Here is a 19193-nt window from a genome sequence, read left to right as displayed (position 1 = left end):
CACCTCAACCACTGCTGCGGCAGTAAACCGTGTGCCCCTTGGAGGCCAGATCTGCTGACCCTGTGGATCCTGCCACCTGAGGCAGTTGTCTCACCATGCATCCTGGGTCAGCTGGCCCTGGCTGAGCTATCTAGCTAAGAATTGTCTCCACGCTAAAGCGGTCACATGTAATGAGAAGCCGGGCTTTCTTTTTTATTATTATTAAGTTTTTTTTTTGTGTTATTCTTATTTAATTAATTTCAAACTTCAAATTTGTTACACATTTCTCTTGAGGAGCCAGACTTTCTAATGTGAACAAGTAGCATGTAGGTGTACATTGCCTAATCACTCTGGTTTTACTGTTCCCCGGCACAAGTGGGATAAACAAACCAGGGTGTCCTGACTTCCCATTATGTCCAAGCCAGGGTTTGTGACTTGTTGTGGAGCAGTAAACCATGACCTCTGCTTCAGGTGTAACAGGTAGCCAAGGCTGTACACAAACCAGTCATTAAGTTTGGCTTCAAACAAGAGTCTCCTCTGCCTGCCCCTGCCCCCAGACCTACCTGGGGATGCCAGGGATTGAACCTTGGACCCTAAATAGAGCACATGTTACTGAAGGTGGCCCACAATCGATCTGGAAAACAAAATACCACTTAAAACAAAACTCAGTTTTGAATTGAATTATCTGAAGCTGTTGGTGGTACAGATTGTAGAAGTGATCATCTTACCAGACCTGTCATGGTAAAAAAAGAGAACCTTTGTTTTGAGTTTTCAGGCATTTGTACTTTATGCTTCCAGGTCTCGATCGTCACTTGGGCATTCTCGATCCCACTGGGGCCACAGTTCAAACTCGCATGCTTCACGGCCACAGGAGCAGCGGAACCGTAGTAGAATCTCCACAGTCATTCAGCCCCTGAGACAGAACGCAGCAGAAGTAGTGGACCTCACAGTGGACGAGGATGGTAGGTTGCAGCAATGACAGAGCCTTGACCCTCCCATCAGTGAGAAGCCGATTAATGTTCTGAAAAGAAACAAGATGTGTTAGCTGGCCGTTGAAACTCTTGACTTTTGGATTGCCATGTTAAAAGCTGCTTGCATCACATAAGGGAGTGCAGACATGATACTTTGTGGTCTGGCCAGGCTCAGGGCTGCCTTTCATGATGTTTCAGACATGGGAAAGTCTCTCTGGATCACTCCTATGTTTGCATACATGCATCCTCCGATGTTACTGTGGGTACTCTGAACTTTTGCAGGCCTACCACCCAACACAGATGCGATCAGAATAAATCAGGGGTTTCCAGCCTTTTTGCGGCCCATGGGCACATTTGACACAACAATCTTAAACTGATCCTGATATGAATAACTGGAACTATTGAGGTTGGTGCTGTAAATATCACTGTTACACTGGTTCTATGCACCAAAGGGTACTGTTTGGGCACAGCCAGCCACATAGTAACCCCACATTGTCTGTCTTGTATTTGCCCAAGATGTGTGTCAAATGAGTTCTTAGTCATAACCCACTTAAACAGGCTGCAGGAGCTTAAATTTCTTTATGTTGTTTGTCATTTTTATACAGAGCCCACTGTTGTGCCAACAACTTCATCTAGAGTGGAATCTCAGACTGCAAATTCCACGTCCGATGGCGGCCCTAGTGTCACGACCTCAGAGCAGGTCTCTGACGTAATTTCTAGCATCTCCAACAGCCAGTCCTCCTTGGCCCCAGAGCCTTTGGTTGTCCTCACCAATAGTGGGACTGCAGGGAATCCGGCAGGAGGTATGATTTATTTTACTTTTTGACTGTTCTGCAGTAGGTGAAAATGCCGGCTTACCACAAAGTTGATGTGCTTACTACTTTGAAGATGTATTGCATGCCTTTGCTGGAGAGGCAAAGAATTTCTGGGGCCAGTGTTTCCTTCCTGTGTATTTTTTTTATTGATGACATGAGAGTACTACAGGGAGTTGTGGTGAATTTTTTTTACCAGAGTGTTAACCCAGTTTGGGGTCAATCTGTTGTACTGGGATAGAAAGTGTAGACTCCACAGGCTCTTGAGGTCAGCTTGACAGTGCTGTAATCTTAGTAGGGGAGCATGTGTTCCTGGGAATGCTGGGGTTTCTTACTGAAAACGTTGAGTGACGACTACTTGTACCTAAACTCACAGTGTGCAGCCCCAGGAAAGTTTGAAGCACATTCCAGGGCATCCAGTTTGTAGGGGCTGCTGGTGAGTCATAACAGTTTTCTCTGGTGCCCAGTGCAGAGTGCCTCAGAATGCCCTGTAATGCAGCTTGTGCAGAGGAACCCCACACCAGGGATCTTGAAACCTTGGCTTAAGTCTAGCCAAAGACTGGCTACTCTTCTTGCAGAGGCTCTCTGGGTCCTCCCCATCATCTGCTACTTTCAGGTGCTGAGAATTCGAATCTAGGACCTCTGCATGCAAAACAAGAGGGGTGGAGGAGGGGAGTATCATGGAGCAGGGCATGACGAACTGGTACCGTGAACAGGAGCGTTTCACACTGCAACATTTTGTTGCAGGTCACACTGGTCTCACTTTAATAAGCAAATGACTAATCCAGTTGTACACCCTGCAGAGTTTTCAGGTTTGGCTTTTACTGTACCTGTGTTACCAGCTGAGCTCACATGTTTCTTTCACCCCCAATTTAAGATGACTCAAGAGGAAATACCTCAAGTACAACACTGGAATCTGGCCCTCCTGCAATGCCAAGGCTGCCGTCATGCTGCCCCCAGCATTCTCCATGCGGCGGCTCCTCGCAGAACCACCACATCCTGGGGCACCCTCACGCCAGCTGTTTCCAGCAGCACAGCCATCATTTCCACCATCACCATCACCACAACCCCCACGCAAGCGTCCCTCTCTCACCATCGTTCAGCGAATCCAGCTGCCCTGTTGAAAGGCCTCCCCCAGTGCCGGCACCTGCAGGATCAAGTAGCAGCTCTGGCACCACGTACCATGAACAGGCAGGTTTGGTTGAGAATGCTTCACTGTGGTGATGGTGAAGAGTTACAGATAATAGTTTCTCCATGTGCTGTGCAGAGAGCTTTTTCTAGGGTACTAGGCCGCTAGCCTCAACTGTCAGAAGCAGTATGCCTCTGAATAGCAGTTGCTGGGAATCACAATTGAAGAGTGTGTTGCTGCGCTGATGTTCTGCTTGTGTGCTTCTTGCAGGCACCTGGGAGGCCACTGTGAGAACTGGGTGCTGGACTAGTTGGACTGAGCTAGTGGGCAGGCTTTTCTGATGTTCTGATATACTAATGCACTGCATGCTGCCTCAGGGCTGCTACTCAGGGCATCCTCTGCAGGTCTAAAGGCAAGGAAAGGTCTATATGAGGGCAGACATTCTCTCAGATATTTGGGCCCCAGGCTTTAAATGTAAATGTATGCAGTCAATCTGTTACCCCCAAAACATCCAGAGGGCAAAGGCTGGTGGAGATGAAAGTGGGATTAGGGAGAGTTTGGAGTTAGGGTATCTGGCTAGGGAAACTCAGATTTCCCCCATGCCTCTTGCTGCTGGCCGGCCTCAGTCATGGCTTTTCCCAAGCACTACTTGTGTGCCCCGACTTGAACTGGAATGTCGGCCAATATAGCCCTTGGTTGGACCCAAGGAGGAACTTCTTATTTCTGAATCCTAAAGTAGCTCTTTGGGTTCCTCTCTTTGTGGAGATCAAATGGGTTTCCTTATATCTGCTGACTAGCAGGTTTACAAGGAAGATGCCAATTTCATGGTGAAAAACTAGTTGCTTCCCTCTTGTTAAATTTACTAATGGCAACCGTTAAACATACCACTCGGAGACAAAAGCTTTTTTAGTCTTTTGCTAATGGACAGCATTGTGCATATGTGTTTTTGTGTGACTTGTCCTATAGCAGCCTTTTGATCACAGTTCCATGAATATTCAAATAATCTTTTGTTTTGCTCTCCCTCCTTGCAGCAGGCACTCCCAGTGGACTTAAGCAACAATGGCATAAGGAACCACGGAAGCAGCTCTTTCCACGGAGCATCAGCCTTTGACCCCTGCTGTCCAGGAGCCTCTTCCCGAACAGCCATATACGGGCACCAGGCGGGTGCTACTCCCAGCCAGCCCATTGCCATAGATGGATACAGTGCGAACATGGTTGCCCAGCCCCAGCCTCAGCCACCACCCCAGGCTTCTCTGGCATCCTGCCGGCATTATATGTCATGTAAGAATGACTGCAGTCTGTGTATGTGTTGGGCAGGGGAGGCCCCCCCAAGGATACCCTGCTTCATAATGGCAGCTGGCAGGGTCTCTGCAAAGTGGTGCAGTTGGCAGGACGCTCACCCTACTTGAGTGGTGCCGCCTTCCCTTGTGGCAGGGTAAAGCGAAGCGTCTGCCATGGGCATCTGATTTTTTTGTTTGGGGGGGGTGCTGTCAAGAGCAGCAGATGATCTTAGTTTAGCAGACAGTTGTAATGAACTAACTGGGTTTGTTGTTCTCTTCTACCCCTTTTCAGATGCCTCTTTGACTCGGCCGCTTCATCATCAAGCTGCTGCATGTCCCCATTCCCATGGAAACCCCCCTCCCCCTGTCCCCCCTCAGCCGCCACAACCCACTTCGCAAGTGGACTATGTCATCCCTCACCCCGTCCACCCCTTCCACCCTTCCATATCCTCGCATGCCTCTTCCCACCCTGTCCCACCTCCGCCGCCCCCACACCCGTTGGCCAACGCTGCTGCCCCAATCCCACAGCCCCTCCCAGCCACCCACCAGTCTATTTCCCATCACATCCCTGCCACGGCGTCTCCGGCCCAAAGGCTGCATCCTCACGAGGTGATCCAGAGGATGGAGGTCCAAAGGAGAAGAATGATGCAGCATCCAACGTAAGTCAGGCTTTAGCCTGGAGGAGGAACAGGGCAGCGGCTGCTGCCACCTAGGGGTGAATAGTGGCATAGAAGGGTGTCAGCTTCAATGAGGAAATAAATCAAAAATTGTCCAGTAGCATCCTGGAGACCAACTACCGTAAGGTTGTTCTGGGTATAAGCTTTTCGTGTGCATGCACACTTCTTCAGATATAAGAAAGCTTATACCCAGAACAGCTTCAATGAGGGTTCTTTCTGAATCCTTTAGAATACAGGCATAACCTGGTCTTTTTTCTCTGCATTCCCCAGCCTAAGCACTCTCCAGATACTTGGGATTGCAGCAGCTCTCATCAGCTGTGCTGGTTAGGGGCTGGCAGCAGGGAAAGCTTGAGCCCTCCGGATTTTACTGAACTACAACTCACATCATCCTTTGGTCATTGGCTATGCTTGCTGGGGCTGATTGGGTTTGTAGTTCAGCAACATCTGGCAGGCCAAAGATTCCCTACGCTGTCGTCCAAAGCTTCTGGGGGGGGGGCACCAGGTTGAGGAAGACTCTTCACCCACTTGGTTGCAATTGCCAAGAGGTAACTAAGGAGCTATAAGTCTGCCTCTGAACAGCAGCTGATAGTAAACTAGTTACCTTTTTCTTTTAATGCCACCTTATGATCTCAGGTTGGTAGATCTGCTTCTCTCCCCACCCATTTTTTCCTCACAACAACTTGTGAAAGAGACTGTGCAGCTAGTAGTTGATTGGCCCAGGGTCATCCAGTGAGATTTATGGCTGAGCTGCAAGTTGGACCAGTGTCTCCTCAGCCTTGGCCCAGGGCTATAATCAGGACACCACACTGACTCTTAGGGAACTCAGAAGAAAGGACTGGGGAGTGAGGGAGGTTAACTGGTATTTGCTGTGATGTAAGGACAGCAAGGTCTAAAAGCGGCACCATCCTTCTCCTTCTCCCTGGGCTCTAATTTGAGCAGAAAGCTAAAGACATGAATGGATGTAAATAGTTGACTCACTTCTACTTGGGAGCAAATCTCATTAAGAACAGGAACCTATCATCTGCACTCAAATGTTTAGCTGTAATGGAACTGCTATTAATTTAAATGTCAGCCTCTGTCATTTTGAATAATTGCATCACAGCAACTCCATCCAGTTTCTGGATTTTAAAAAGGAATGCTAATTGAGATAGGGCTTTTCACTTGATATTCATTAAGAAGCTCGAGTAACTGAGGCTTAGCTATTAGGAAATGGGAAACAGGCAAAGGCCACCTCAAGTCTAGAAGTTCAATACATCTGTGAATCATTTTAGAAATATGCCATTTTTATATAGTACTTAAAATATTCTGTGTCAAGCATGTACAGTGGTACCTCGGGTTAGGTACACTTCAGGTTACAGACTCCGCTAACCCAGAAATAGTACCTCGGGTTAAGAACTTTGCTTCAGGATGAGAACAGAAATCGTGCTCCGGCGGCGCAGCGGCAGCGGGAGGCCCCATTAGCTAAAGTGGTGCTTTGGGTTAAGAACAGTTTCAGGTTAAGAACAGACCTCCGTAACGAATTAAGTACTTAACCCGAGGTACCACTGTATACAGCCTTTCTCAGATTTTATTATTTAAACTATTATATGTCACTGTATAATAAAATATATCTCAGCAGTTTACAACAATATAAACATAAAACCAGACAATAAAATTATAGAAAGTTAAAAACTTGTTAAAAGGAAAAAATAAAATAAAAACAAACATCAAAGGACTATTTGTCCACAAGCATCTTCCCCCCCCAATAGGCATGTACTTCTCAGTGATGAATCCCCCCCCCCCCCTCACATTCACCAGATTGAACTTTGGTTGAGACAGGGTGGGGAGGTTGTAAATGAAGCAGGCTGCTCAGAAATGGAAGCTGAGAAACCTATCACCCTTAGGCTGCAGTGTGAGGTAATATACAAAGGAGAAAAGCTTTGCATTCCTAAGGTTTCAATACTCCTGCTCCCCCCCCCCCAGGAGAGCACATGAACGGCCACCACCACATCCTCACCGGATGCATCCCAACTATGGCCATGGACATCACATTCATGTACCGCAGACAATGTCTTCCCACCCACGTCAAGCACCAGAGAGATCTGCCTGGTTAGTAAGCTCTTACTTTCTCTCGATTTACATCAGCAAAACATATCATAGAAACCTTTGCTTTTAGAAGTTTATAGCAAAGCATCCCTGTTCATCATACTTGCAAAGACAACTGATCAAGAATAAATTCTTAGTTTATTGTAGATCAGTTCTTTTTGTAGAGGCTGCAAATGCTTCTTTGAGTTGTTTTTGAGTTCCTCCTTAAAGAGGCTTCATTTTTAATCTATTGCATCTGTGTCCTATTTTTTTCTCCAAGCAACTGTGAGAGATTTCTCATTTTATCCTCACAAGTGTGAGTTTTGTGCTACTAATTTTGTTTTTGTTTTATTGTTTTTGTCTGTGCAGGGGTTATATTGCATTACACGATGGTTGTTTAGTAAATTAGTAATCGTATTTTATGAGTAGGCATATTGCATATTGCAGCCTTTCTCAGCCCCTCCACGTGTTTTGGACAACAGCTTCCAACAGCACCAAGTAGGGAAAGGCTGGTATGTTTCATTTTATGTTTTATGAAAGCCTCCTTGAGAAGGCTTTGCTTTAGAAAGCATCTAAAAAACCTGAATGAAAACAGGCATTTTGATCCAGGCCTACAAATAAACAGATAATCAACACAGAGCTCTTAGTTTCAATGTTTATGTACAGTATCTCCAGAAAACTGCATGAATCAAAGTTATTGCTGCTGTGAAAGAATTTCATTCCCTGAATAAGGAAGGTGTTGCTTCCTTCACTGCCTAGAAGACAGGAACTAGCCTGACTAAAAGTGAACTCTCTCCTTCCCCCAATAGGGAGCTGGGAATCGAAGCCGGAGTGACTGCAGCTACCTACCCACCAGGCCCGCTGCATCCTCACTTGGCTCACTACCATGCACCTCCTCGACTTCACCACTTGCAAATAGGTGCTCTTCCTTTAATGGTAAGGAGAACAGCTCTGAAGCCACTGCCAGTATTTGACATTTGCTGCTGCACAACGGCCACTGGGCGCAGCTCCTCCCTTCTGAAAAGAGTGAGGATTGTGTCACAGAGTCCATGGCAGGTTGTCCCTGCTTCCATTTCATTTGAAATTTTGTTCTTGGGAACATTGACATATACAAAGATTTTTGTGAAAAAAGAAAACGGTGGGCTTCCTAACCCAGGGCTGGGAAACCTGTTGTTCTCCGTATGTTGTTGGACTCCCACCTCCTATCAACCCCAGCCAGCATGGGATGGTAGGAGTTCTAGTCCCGCAGCATCTCTTCTGCATCTCTGTCCTAACTGGCAGGGACTTAATTCGCCCACATTTCTCACCTGGAAATCAGAATATAACCCAAATTAAATTAGCCAGTAGTACATTGACACTCTGCATCTGATTTTGTTGTTGCTGTTGCTTAGTTTATAACTCACTTTGCAAGGCTAAGTTACAGCACTCCTTGATTAACTAGAAAGTGCTAAGAGGATTATCTTCTAGTTACTTTTGCTACTGTTGATGTGGTTGGTGGAAGTAGTTTTGAATTCTAGCACCCCCTCTATTTTAATACAAATATTGGGGTTTGAGATTACAGGAAGGTCGTATTGGAAGCAAGGATGGTTATTTGCTGCTGGTCTGCACGCATGAAGTTTTTATGTGCAATTTGGCAGAATCTGAGATTGATCACAGACTCCAGAATGAAAAGACAGCTTATGCAAAAGGAAGAGACCACTTCTGATGAATTCTGGCAGTTCTTGCCTCGCTTTGTACCTGAATAACTTTTTCTAGTGGCATTACTTGACTGCTTAGGCTCCTGAATTAGAAAGGAAAATTTTGCTTGTAGTACCACAATCCACGTTCTGCGATTCTGGTTCATAAGATGACACATGTCGCTGGCTTTTCTTCTTCGTGTGCTAGATGAAATGCCAGTTAAAATGATAGCACCTGGATTGTCAGGTTCTCTTACAACAGGAGCTTATGGCCCCGTGTTGTTGGACTCCCAACATTCCTCAACCCAGCTAGCATGACCAGTGGTCAGGGATGATGGGAGTTGTACTGTAGTAACATCTAGAGGGCCACAGGTTCTTCATCCCGGTTTACAGAGAATGTTGTGAATGTTGTACAGCACTTAGCGTAACTGTGCAAGTGGCTTAGACATCACCATCTTTGACCCTGTGCAGCTTGTCAATGTCAGAGACTACCACTTACCTAAATGTCTTACCTAAACGAAATTGTTAGAAAATTTCTGTTGGAAAAGCAAAAGAGGTGCGATCAGATGATGGTTGACAAAGGAATTAAAGCTTTTATTTGTGCCTTTCTTACAAAGTCCTGAAGGATGGTCTGTGTAGGTAGAGTTGCACCGGTTATGGCTGGTCTCCAGGAAATTGCTGGATTTCTGAGTTGATGGCTTTCTTCACTATGCATAAGAGTAGGCTAGAAACGCTCTAGTTAGTCAGCCAGGTGGGAAGGCATCATTTCTGCTAAGGTTAGTTCCAGGTCATTGGAAGGACAGAAAATCATCCTGATTTGAGCATTTACTGTTTTAAAGATTTAGTCCCCACTTTCCTATCCAGTGATCTCTATTGCATCTTAATTCAGTAATTAAAGGATCTGAGGAACTGGGGTTTGCTTGAACTTGTGAGGAAGTGCAGAATGTGGAATCCATCTGATAGGCATCTAGCTGCGGTGAAAACTCTGAACCTACAGTTCTTTTGACTACTTCATTGTTTTAGGCATGAAGGGATACTGGAATGTCTGTTGTTTCATTTTTGCTTTGCTTGGTGGGATGATTTTAACTCGAGATCTCTGTGGCCTTTTAGGGGACATGATATTCTGGAGCCAGCAATGTTGCAAAAGCAGCCTTCACCATCAGCAGCCTGCTGCCGCTCAATATGTTTTGGACTATATCTTTTATCAGCCCAGCCAGTATGCCCAAAACATCTGGAAAGTACCAGGCTGGTGAATACTGCTCCCCAAATATTAGGCCAGCATTCTTGGAAGTGGGGTTGCTTGCTGCATTCTTACTGACTTTACAGTGTGCATTGGGATTTCTCTGTTGAAGAGACTTGCTGTGTTCCCTTTGGGGTTTGTTTTTTGTTCTCACCTTTCCATAAAAAAAGTGTTGGAATTTCTAACGGGGTGTGTGTGTGTGTGTGTGTGTGTAGGTTCTGAAATAACATGGTGAGGTTGTGTATGTGGAGGCATGCACCAACAGTCAATTCAAACTGCAGTTTATTCTAAGTGTTGTATCATTGTTGGAAGGAGTCCCTACCCTTTTAAGACCATAAGGTATATGCCTATTTGACTTATATGCGAACAATGCATGAAGCTGGCTAGCTAAGGAACTACCTTGACTTGTTCTTAGATAATTTTCAAGCTTCATTGTAATAACCATCATCATGTTAGATTTCATGTCTACTATGTTTGAGGCACGTAATTTGCAAAAATGTTTCTGAAATACTCACACCTTAAGTCCTGCTTGGGTGAGAACAAGCCATCCTCTGGACCAGGTTCAGACCATGTTCAGAATAGTTTCCTTCTTTGAAAGAGTTTGTTTCTAGGAGCCCTTGCAAAAAGAGAAGGGATGGCAGGGTCACCATCTTCCAGGATTCTGTCAATTGCTGATGAGAATCAAAGCAGCAGGGTTCTGTATTTTTGCAACATGGACAGTAAAATACTCAGAACTGTTCTGCAATTAGATTTAACTCCATTCTGCTATTTGAATAGGTTCCTGACATGGCGGGCTACCCTCACATTCGTTACATTTCATCGGGATTGGATGGAACTTCATTCAGAGGCCCTTTCAGGGGCAATTTTGAGGTTTGTAATAGAATAAACCTGGCTATGTGGCAGGATTTTTGCTTGAGGGAACACGGGGGAGGGGTACATTGCAGAGTTAAATGTAAACTAATCTGGTTTTAGATTACATTTTTTTAATGACTTCTGGCCTTTTAATTGTGCCTTGGGAACAAGGCTGGTGTTTAAAAAGCATAGAACACTTATTATTATTATTATTATGCAGCAGTAGGTGGCAGTTAATGGACTATGTACTGCAATAAATGTCTATGTTGAGAGGATGCAGTGCTGCTTGAGGTGGCTTGCTGAAGGGGAGGACAGTTGGCGTTAAACTGTCAATCCTCTTGCTTAAGTGAAGCTGGGCCACGTTTGCAGCTGAAGTTTGTTATGCACATCAGAGAAATTAAGACATCGGATGCAGAGAGTTAATGAACTCTTAATGTTTAGTTCAGTCTTTCCCAGCCCCTCGTGCCCGCTGGATGTTGTGGGCTACAACTCCCATCAGCCCCCGCTAGCACGGCTGTATGATTCTGGGGCTGATGGGAGTTGCAGTCCAAAACATCCTGTGGGCGCCAGGTTGGGGAAGACTGTTCTAGTACATTGGAAACATGTTCAGGAAGTGCTTTCAATTGTGTTCTTGGGGCCAAAAACTGATTACTGTGTTTCAGCCAAAAGCCTTGGTGCTCTTCTTGTTGTAGAATCAGGAAGTGCAGCCTTTTCAGTGCATTTTATTATCATCCTACCATCATTATTAAACATGCAACAAACCATCCTGTGCATAAGCACAAGAGTTAAGCTGACTGCTCACCAGCAAGCTGAGCTGACATTATTTGAACCAACTAGGTATCTTCCAAAAGCCTGTGGAGCCCTGACAAGGGGATTGAGGGGGTCTGTTTCATGAAGGTTATTTGCAGACCTTGGATTGCAGAGTCTTAAGGCAATGATGGGGAACCTGTGCCCTGCACAGATATTGCTGGACTACAACTCCCAGCATACCTGACCATTGGCCATGCTGGCTGGGGCTGAGAGGAGCTGGAGTCCATCAACATCTGGAGAGTTACAGGTTCCCTAGCCATGTAGGGACTCAAGAACCCCCTTAAGCACTAAACCACCTCATGCTGAGCCTCTTTATGACATCAGAGCAGGTAAGCCATTCGCAGCAAGAGGGGCTGGTGATTGACAGGACCCCCGTGGTATTAGAGGAGATCAGAAATAGAAAACTGCTCACATACTACTTTTCAGATAACATGCATGTAAATTAAGTAGTTGAGACAACTGTTTTGCCATTTGAAGAATGAATAAATGATTAAGTGAGAGGACCAAGATATTGAATTCTCTCGGTTCCTCCTTGATTCCAGGAATTAATTCATCTGGAAGAACGTTTAGGAAATGTGAATCGTGGAGCTTCGCAAGGGACAATTGAAAGGTGCACATATCCACACAAATACAAAAAGGTGAGCATGTCTTAGGGGGTGTTTTAGGGCCATGTGGAGGGGTGGGAATACATTTTGGACAACTAAACTTGCAAATATTAGTTCCACAAATTCTTACTTACCTATCTGTAAATAATAGAAAATAGAACACACACCCTTTTAAGAATGTACTCCTCAGATCGTGACTAGATTGCTCTTTTATAGAAAGTGACAAGTGAAATGTTTTGTAAGTATACCTGGCCTAGGACTGCTACTGGATGCTTCTCCTTAAGGAGCTGAAAATGCAGTTCTTATTCAATCCACAGTTCTGGAGCCTTACATTGATTTATCTTTTAAAAGCTCAGAATTGTTAATAAATAGGTGAGAGGGACAAGTTCCATCAAACGTCAACACATACAAACTAGCATGTCAGAAGAGTCCAACCTCTCCTTTCCCCTGATGTGCTCTTTGTATTTGTAGGGACCTTTGATCACCCAAAAGGTAGAGCCACAAAAACAGGCATGTAATACAAGTCTGCTGATCGTGTAGCATGCAAAAGTGATTTGTAGTAATTTCAATCTCAGCAATCCTATCAGTGGAGTTTTAGTTTATATTATAGTGCTGAAATTGAGTTGGGGAATAAGAGTTGCCTAAAGCCACCAACGTCAGCTGACCTGAAATCTGAGCTTTTCAGCCCAATTATCAGGCCTGCCCATTGCACCACTTGAGTTTGTGCCAGCTTGTTGCACTATTTTTCCAGGATTATACACCAATGCATATTTTAGGATTGGAGCCCCAGACTTCATCATCACTATTGGTTTAGTTTTCTAATGTACTGCTTTCCCTTTAATTTTAGATTCTTTAGCTTTCTTAACTTGTTAAGGTTGTTGCAAATGTCTGTGCCAATTTAATCACTGAATTTAATATGTTGTTAAAATGATTGTGGGGAGGCTAGAAATGGATGGGTTGCTTAGCCTGCTTGTTGCATTTTGTTAAAACCTTTATGTGTGTACTTCCAATGCAGTCATAACAGAACTGATAAATGTGCATAAAACAGATCTTACTCAGTTTGCCAATAATGTCATCTCTGCTAATAAGGTAACAACTGATTGGTTCTCACAGAGGAAACTGCACTGCAAACAAGATGGGGAGGAAGGAACTGAGGAAGATACAGAGGAAAAATGTACCATTTGTTTATCTATATTAGAGGAAGGTGAAGATGTCAGGTAAATAACTAAAAACAAAACAAAACCCCAAGCCAGGACCAAATCCCTGGCGTTCTAAAAACCATTTTAGAAATGTTGTTTCTCAAAATTGAGGGTTTCTAGATGCATTTGGAAATTCAGTCTGTTCCAGTCCCAGTTAGTTGTCATCAGTACATTGGCAGTGCCATAATGAACTGTCATCAGAAAATACTGTTAACAGGATTTTTAGAGGTCATCAGTTAACAGGACTGTAGTGTATTGCCCTTTTGACATTTATAGGGCCTGAAGTGAAAAAACTGAAATATTTATAATGTTTCAATAAGAAGGAACATATCATCAAAACATACTTAAAACAGAAAAATAACATTTAACACAATAGTAGTCCCAAAACTGAGAAAAGGCTGAGTTTCATGTAGCCACCTTCACATTGAGTTTTGTTGAAAAGCTCCTCCTTGCTGTAGTGCTTCACCTGGAATCATAAATGTTTAAACACTTCTTAAACATGATGTGGACAGGCCATAACTCAGTGGCAGAGCACCTGCTTTGCAAAAGGTCCCAGGTGATAAAGCTGGGAGAGACCCCTGCCTGAAACCCTGGAGCGCTGCTGCCAGACAGTGTAGGCAATACTGAGCTAGACGGACCAGTGGTTTGACTTGGTTTAAGGCAACTTCCTTTGTGCTTTTCCCATGCTTGGAAGCCAATGCCTGCCTCCACCGCCCCTGCCAGGATTATGTGTGTACACTGCATGTAATTAGAGCAGTGCTTAGTAGGAAGGAGTGGGCATGGCTCACCCATGCCTTTGGCCATCTTCAAGACTGCATACTTCTGCATACTTCTGCTATTGATAAAAAGAAAATCCCCTACATCCCCTTTTGTCAGTGACAGACTTTCCTTGCCATAGACAGCGTCAACTCTTCTGCACTGACAGACCTTAGGACAAGCTCTTCTGTACTGTTTCAGTTCAGCATCTTGAACCATCTAATTTAGTGTGTTTGGGTTGCTAGCGTCATTGTGGCCGTGTGCTTTTAGTACATCCTCAGATCACCATATAATACCCAGGGAATTGCAAACCTTTTAGGAAAAAAAGTTCTGACTTTCATCGTTGTAGAGAGAAGCTTGCAAGGCCAAGTAGAGACTCAGAAACTAGATGGTGCACTAAGGATCCTTTTACAAAATATAGGTGCCCTATGATACAAAGCCCATCATGTTGGAAAGAAATGCCACAGCCTTGCTGACAGTCAGATCTCCTAATCAGTATGTTAAAATGTGATATAAAATAAAGTAGGGTTGTTTTTTTTTAACGGAGGACCTTTTTTATGATGTATGTTTTCAGTAGCCATTCTTGCCTGTAAAGTGCTGACCTCTTTCCTTCCATTTTTCTTGTTCATAGGCGTCTTCCATGTATGCATCTCTTCCATCAAGTGTGTGTAGATCAGTGGTTGATCACAAACAAGAAGTGCCCCATTTGCAGAGTGGACATTGAGGCTCAGCTGCCAAGCGAAAGTTGACACCCTTTTGCCTAAAACCTCTTGCTCTCCTCCTTCACGCTCATCCTTCCTGGTACTGCAGTCAACCAAAGATGGCATGACTTACCTGTGCAGATGTTGGAAGCATTTGAACCTGCTAGAGTGCTGTTTGTCTGCTCTATGGTATACCTAATGCTAAACCTACAGTTCAGTGTATTTATAAAGCTTTTCTTTTGTTTGTTTAGACCGTACAGTTTTCCCTACTCTTAACACATTTTCCTGTACATTTTGCATGGTTCCTTGTATTGCATTTCTTTGCACATGTTATGGGCTTAGTGACCTCTCCAAACTTGCAGGCAAGATTATCTGCTTTAGAAAGTAGAATTGTGTGGTTTTTTTGTTTTGGTTTTTTTTTTACATAGAGTCAGGCTTATTCAGAGTATGATTTCACTCAATACTAACCTCAGAGTCCTTAATTTAATCATGTATTTTAGTTCTAAATGTATAAAGATCAAAAAGGATATTATTGTGTTTTTAAGACATTCCTTAATTAGGGGGAAAAGCTGCTGTATACTTGTGTTGGGGAGAGACGCCAAGCACTTCTCCTGCACAAGCCTCCTGAAAGTGAATGGGAGCCTTGTGAGAGCTCTGCAGGCGCTGTTCGTTCCAAGTTGCACCATCCATAATAAATAACTGGGAACATAACCTTCAGATCCTTTGATTTCAAATGGCATAACCCATTATTGGATCATCCTTTTCAGATCAAATGTTCATGTTCTTAAACCTTCAGCACAATGCAGATATATTTGAATGTCAATATTAAAAACATTTAGACTGCTCTCCGATTGTATGTACCATTTTCTTATGTCTAGCAATTTGAATTTCTCTAACGTAATATTTTGCTGCTGTGAAACAGCTCTAATGAACACTAAATATTTGATTTCAACTAGCTGGGTTGTAGATACATGCAGATTGAATAAAATAAGTTTGCAGGAAAACAGGGGGGAAAGACAGGCTGTTTTTATTTGTTTGTTTGCTCCTCAGTCTTAATGCTAAATTCATCTAAAGATCTGCACAAGCTGGTTTTGTAAAAAAATAAAAATAAAAAATACAAAAAATTGGGGTTGGGGGTTGGGGTAACAGCCACAAAGATTAAATGAAGACTTTGAATTTAACTTCCTAAGGCAAATATCCATGACTTCATAGAACTTTGAAGGGTCCCTTGCCCTGTCATGGGAACTGGGTGGTGTTTTTTTTTTTTAAATTTAGTTTTACAGTTAATAAAGTTAGCTGAATCCACCTGTCTCCTGTGTTGTTTCTAAGGCTCAATTTGCATAATTTGGGGGTGGGTGGGTTAGGAATCAGACTGTTAATGCTGTTGCTAGCTTTTGTACTGACTGCCCTAAGATCAGGCAGCCACCCCAGGTACAAGGGAAGAAGGACGTAATTCCCAATGTGCCTGACCGCAGGCCCTGATGGCTGGGCCTGAGGGCAGTTGGAGTCCAATAACATCCATAAAGATACAAGTTATAAATCTTTATTATATACAGTGGTGCTGGCTGCAAAATTAAGCCCCGGTCCAAATTAGTATAAAACTAGCCCAAAAGGCTGGGTTTTGAACTTTATCATCCTTGAACAGCACTTCCTACCCACCCTCTGACACGCTACCTCTGAACCTGGAGACTCACATGTCTGTGCCCACTGGTGGGGGACAGAATAGAGAAGTACAGGAAAAGAAAAAATGCTACTGGACTAAGGCTAGCCAAATCATTCCCCCACCCCAAATCCTGGTTATAGTTTCAAAATCACTCTCCAATTGAGGTGAACAAGGGAGTGTTATTGTGTACATTCATTGTGCCTCAATCAAGATATCTTCAAGCTGGTAATTACTGTGGGCATACTGTGCTTTCTTAATCAAGTTCTAATGAGGGCTGATTTTTTCTAGTACAGTATGTTAGGAAGCTGGCAACATATAGCTATTTTTTTTCAAGGCCTATAGTAGCATCGCAAAAGGAACACAATGCAATGTGATGAAGAGATGATTCCAGTAAAATTCACTACAGCTATTTAGGATTCAGAGAGAGAGCACATTATGGATTCTTGAGTGATGCTGAGAACACTTGGCTTTGGTGTGGGTGTTTTTTGAAACCTCTGAATGCAATTCCTGCATTGTTTGATAGACATGGCAAATTCCTTTTTGGAAGGTCTAGAGCAGGGGTCAGCAAACTTTTTCAGCAGGGGGCCGGTCCACTGTCCCTCAGACTTTGTGGGGGGCCGGACTATATTTTGGGGGAGAAATGAATGAAATCCTATGCCCCACAAATAACCCAGAGATGCATTTTAAATAAAAGGACACATTCTACTCATGTAAAAACACACTGATTCCCGGACCATCCATGGGCCAGATTTAGAAGGCGATTGGGCTGGATCTGGCCCCCAGACCTACCCATGGTCTAGAGATTCATATAACTTGGGTTGGGTTTTTTTTTGCTAAGGGACAGTGATATCCAGGCTTTCCTCATAGACGCATAGAATTGAAAGGGACCCCAAAGGTCATCAACTTCCTGTAATTCAGGAAATACTAAAGAATCCCTGACAGATGGCCATCCAACTGCTCTTTAATAACGTCCAGTTAGGGGACTAGGTTAGTCCCTTAAATGTTCTCTGGCACCTCCTTCCCAAAGCCTGGGAAGCTCTTGACTGGCTTAGGGAGGTGCGATACTCCCATAAATTTTACTGCACTCCACCGCCTCCAATGAAGGAGAGTGCACCACCTTGTGAAGAAGTCTGTTCCAGTGTCAAACAGCTCTTCATCCTAGAGGGATGTGACAATCCTTACACTAAAATGGTAGACATAAAAGATGAAAGGCTGATGTTACTAACCTGTGAGGTCATAATGTGGGGTTGAGGGAGATCAGCTGAAGGTTTTGTCTTGGGGTGTAAGCCTGAAGGCAGGTCTGGCACATTACCATTACTTGCCACCACCAATATCCTGGGCACCCCTGTCTCCCATGGGTGGGTAAGGTAGCAGTAGAGAAGCTGGTTGCATTTCCTGGCATATTATTGTCAAAAGTGACAAGAGCTTGCAGGAGCAGTTGTGTTTTGAAAGTTACAGCTAGGCATGCAGTAAGAGAATCAAAACACAGAGTTAACTAGCCTGGATCCATCACCATACATTTCAAAGTATAATCACTGAGCTGGAACATAACACTCAATAGTCTACATTGAATCCCTTTTTAAAAACTTGCTCAAAACTATTTTTTTGTATGCAATAAAAATAACAAGAGTGATAAAATTGTGTTTTGTTTTTGCCTTCTGTGAATATAATTCCTTTCTGTTTAAACAAATAAGCTGACAAAAGATGTCAATCTTTACATGGGCTATTTAAGAATAAAAGCAGAACGGCTGCATGAAGGGAGTAGTTGAGGGTTTTAACTGTATCACAACTTCCTAAATTATTAGAATATCAGATGGTTTGAAACTGTTAGAAGCACAGCTTTTCCTAGCAGATGGCCTTACAAACCAGTTTGCATTTTGTTTGCATCTTGTTTCTAACTGCACCCAGAAATAAATTCAGTCATTAAGTAGATGTATCTCATTAGAGGAATCTGTTTCATAACCCATTAAAAGTAATCCCACATTGGACTGGACATTCATTCAATATTTTGTACCCCGCTCTTCCTCTGGACCAGAGTGCAGCAAACAGCAGTAAGAAGATAACCATATGTCAGATGAATAGAAAAATCTCAGAATCAAATAAAATGTAAAAAGTAACAGCAATTTTATCCATAGGACCACACCACACCCTAAAACAATCATGGTCCAAATACCAGGTCACAAAACTATTTTTCTTAAATATTGCTGCCATGGGGCAGACCAAGCATCACCTGCAAGCAAGTAACAGAGGAACCCAGCAGGGCAATTCTCGTGGGTCATTCCAGTGCATAGCTGTCAACTTTTCCCCTTTTTAAAGGGAAATTCCCTTATTCCGAATAGGATTCCTCGCAAGAAAAGGGAAAAGTTGACATCTATGTTCCAGTGTCCATGAGGTTACTGTAAAGGGTCTGAGATGGGGATGCATGGCCTCTCCATCAACTCATCCGAGAGACCAGCAACTGGGCTGCTCTCCTTTGAACCGTTTCCATTCCAGCTGATCATGGGGAGAACTTTGTAACAAGTGCCCGGGTTTACTTTTCCCCTCCTCCCTCTCAGTCCCCGTTGCTTTTGTGTTTTGTCTTTGAGTCTCGAAAGCTGAAGACGGGGGCTGTCTCATTACTGATCTTTGTAAGCAGCCATTGTTCACTTTCCGCGCAAAGGACACGGCAGGTTTCGAACCGACGACTTGCAAAAACTCCTAAAGATGCTCCCCTCTTCCCAGGCAGAACTACAACTCCCATGTCGCCTTGCGCGCTTTTAGCGGCCCCTTCTCGGGCGTC

At 43.8% G+C, this 19193-nt stretch overlaps 1 protein-coding gene across 8 annotated transcripts in view; it reads left to right on the top strand.

Annotated features, from left to right (window-relative positions):
- RNF111 (ring finger protein 111) overlaps positions 1 to 16056 on the top strand; it is a 49750-nt gene extending 33694 nt beyond the window's left edge. For 2 of the 8 annotated variants that reach the window (XM_083413007.1, XM_083413011.1), the window contains exons 4-14: positions 778 to 941; positions 1556 to 1753; positions 2640 to 2953; positions 3923 to 4172; positions 4464 to 4830; positions 6811 to 6936; positions 7722 to 7848; positions 10606 to 10698; positions 12033 to 12128; positions 13209 to 13312; positions 14682 to 16056. In XM_083413007.1, coding sequence (XP_083269133.1) covers positions 778 to 941; positions 1556 to 1753; positions 2640 to 2953; positions 3923 to 4172; positions 4464 to 4830; positions 6811 to 6936; positions 7722 to 7848; positions 10606 to 10698; positions 12033 to 12128; positions 13209 to 13312; positions 14682 to 14799 — 1957 coding nt within the window. In that variant the 3' untranslated portion in view covers positions 14800 to 16056. Of the gene's footprint in view, positions 1 to 777; positions 942 to 1555; positions 1754 to 2639; positions 2954 to 3922; positions 4173 to 4463; positions 4831 to 6810; positions 6937 to 7721; positions 7849 to 10605; positions 10699 to 12032; positions 12129 to 13184; positions 13313 to 14681 lie in introns of all 8 variants that reach the window. The other 6 variants (XM_083413006.1, XM_083413008.1, XM_083413010.1 and 3 more) reach the window with 3 other exon arrangements.
- Positions 16057 to 19193: the final 3137 nt, after the last annotated feature.

This window comes from Podarcis tiliguerta, assembly GCF_965153285.1.
Source record: "Podarcis tiliguerta genome assembly, chromosome: 14".
Taxonomy (NCBI): Eukaryota; Metazoa; Chordata; class Lepidosauria; order Squamata; family Lacertidae; genus Podarcis; species Podarcis tiliguerta.
The sequence above is the reverse complement of the archived record's forward strand: the minus strand, read 5'-3'. Positions and strand labels throughout refer to the sequence as shown.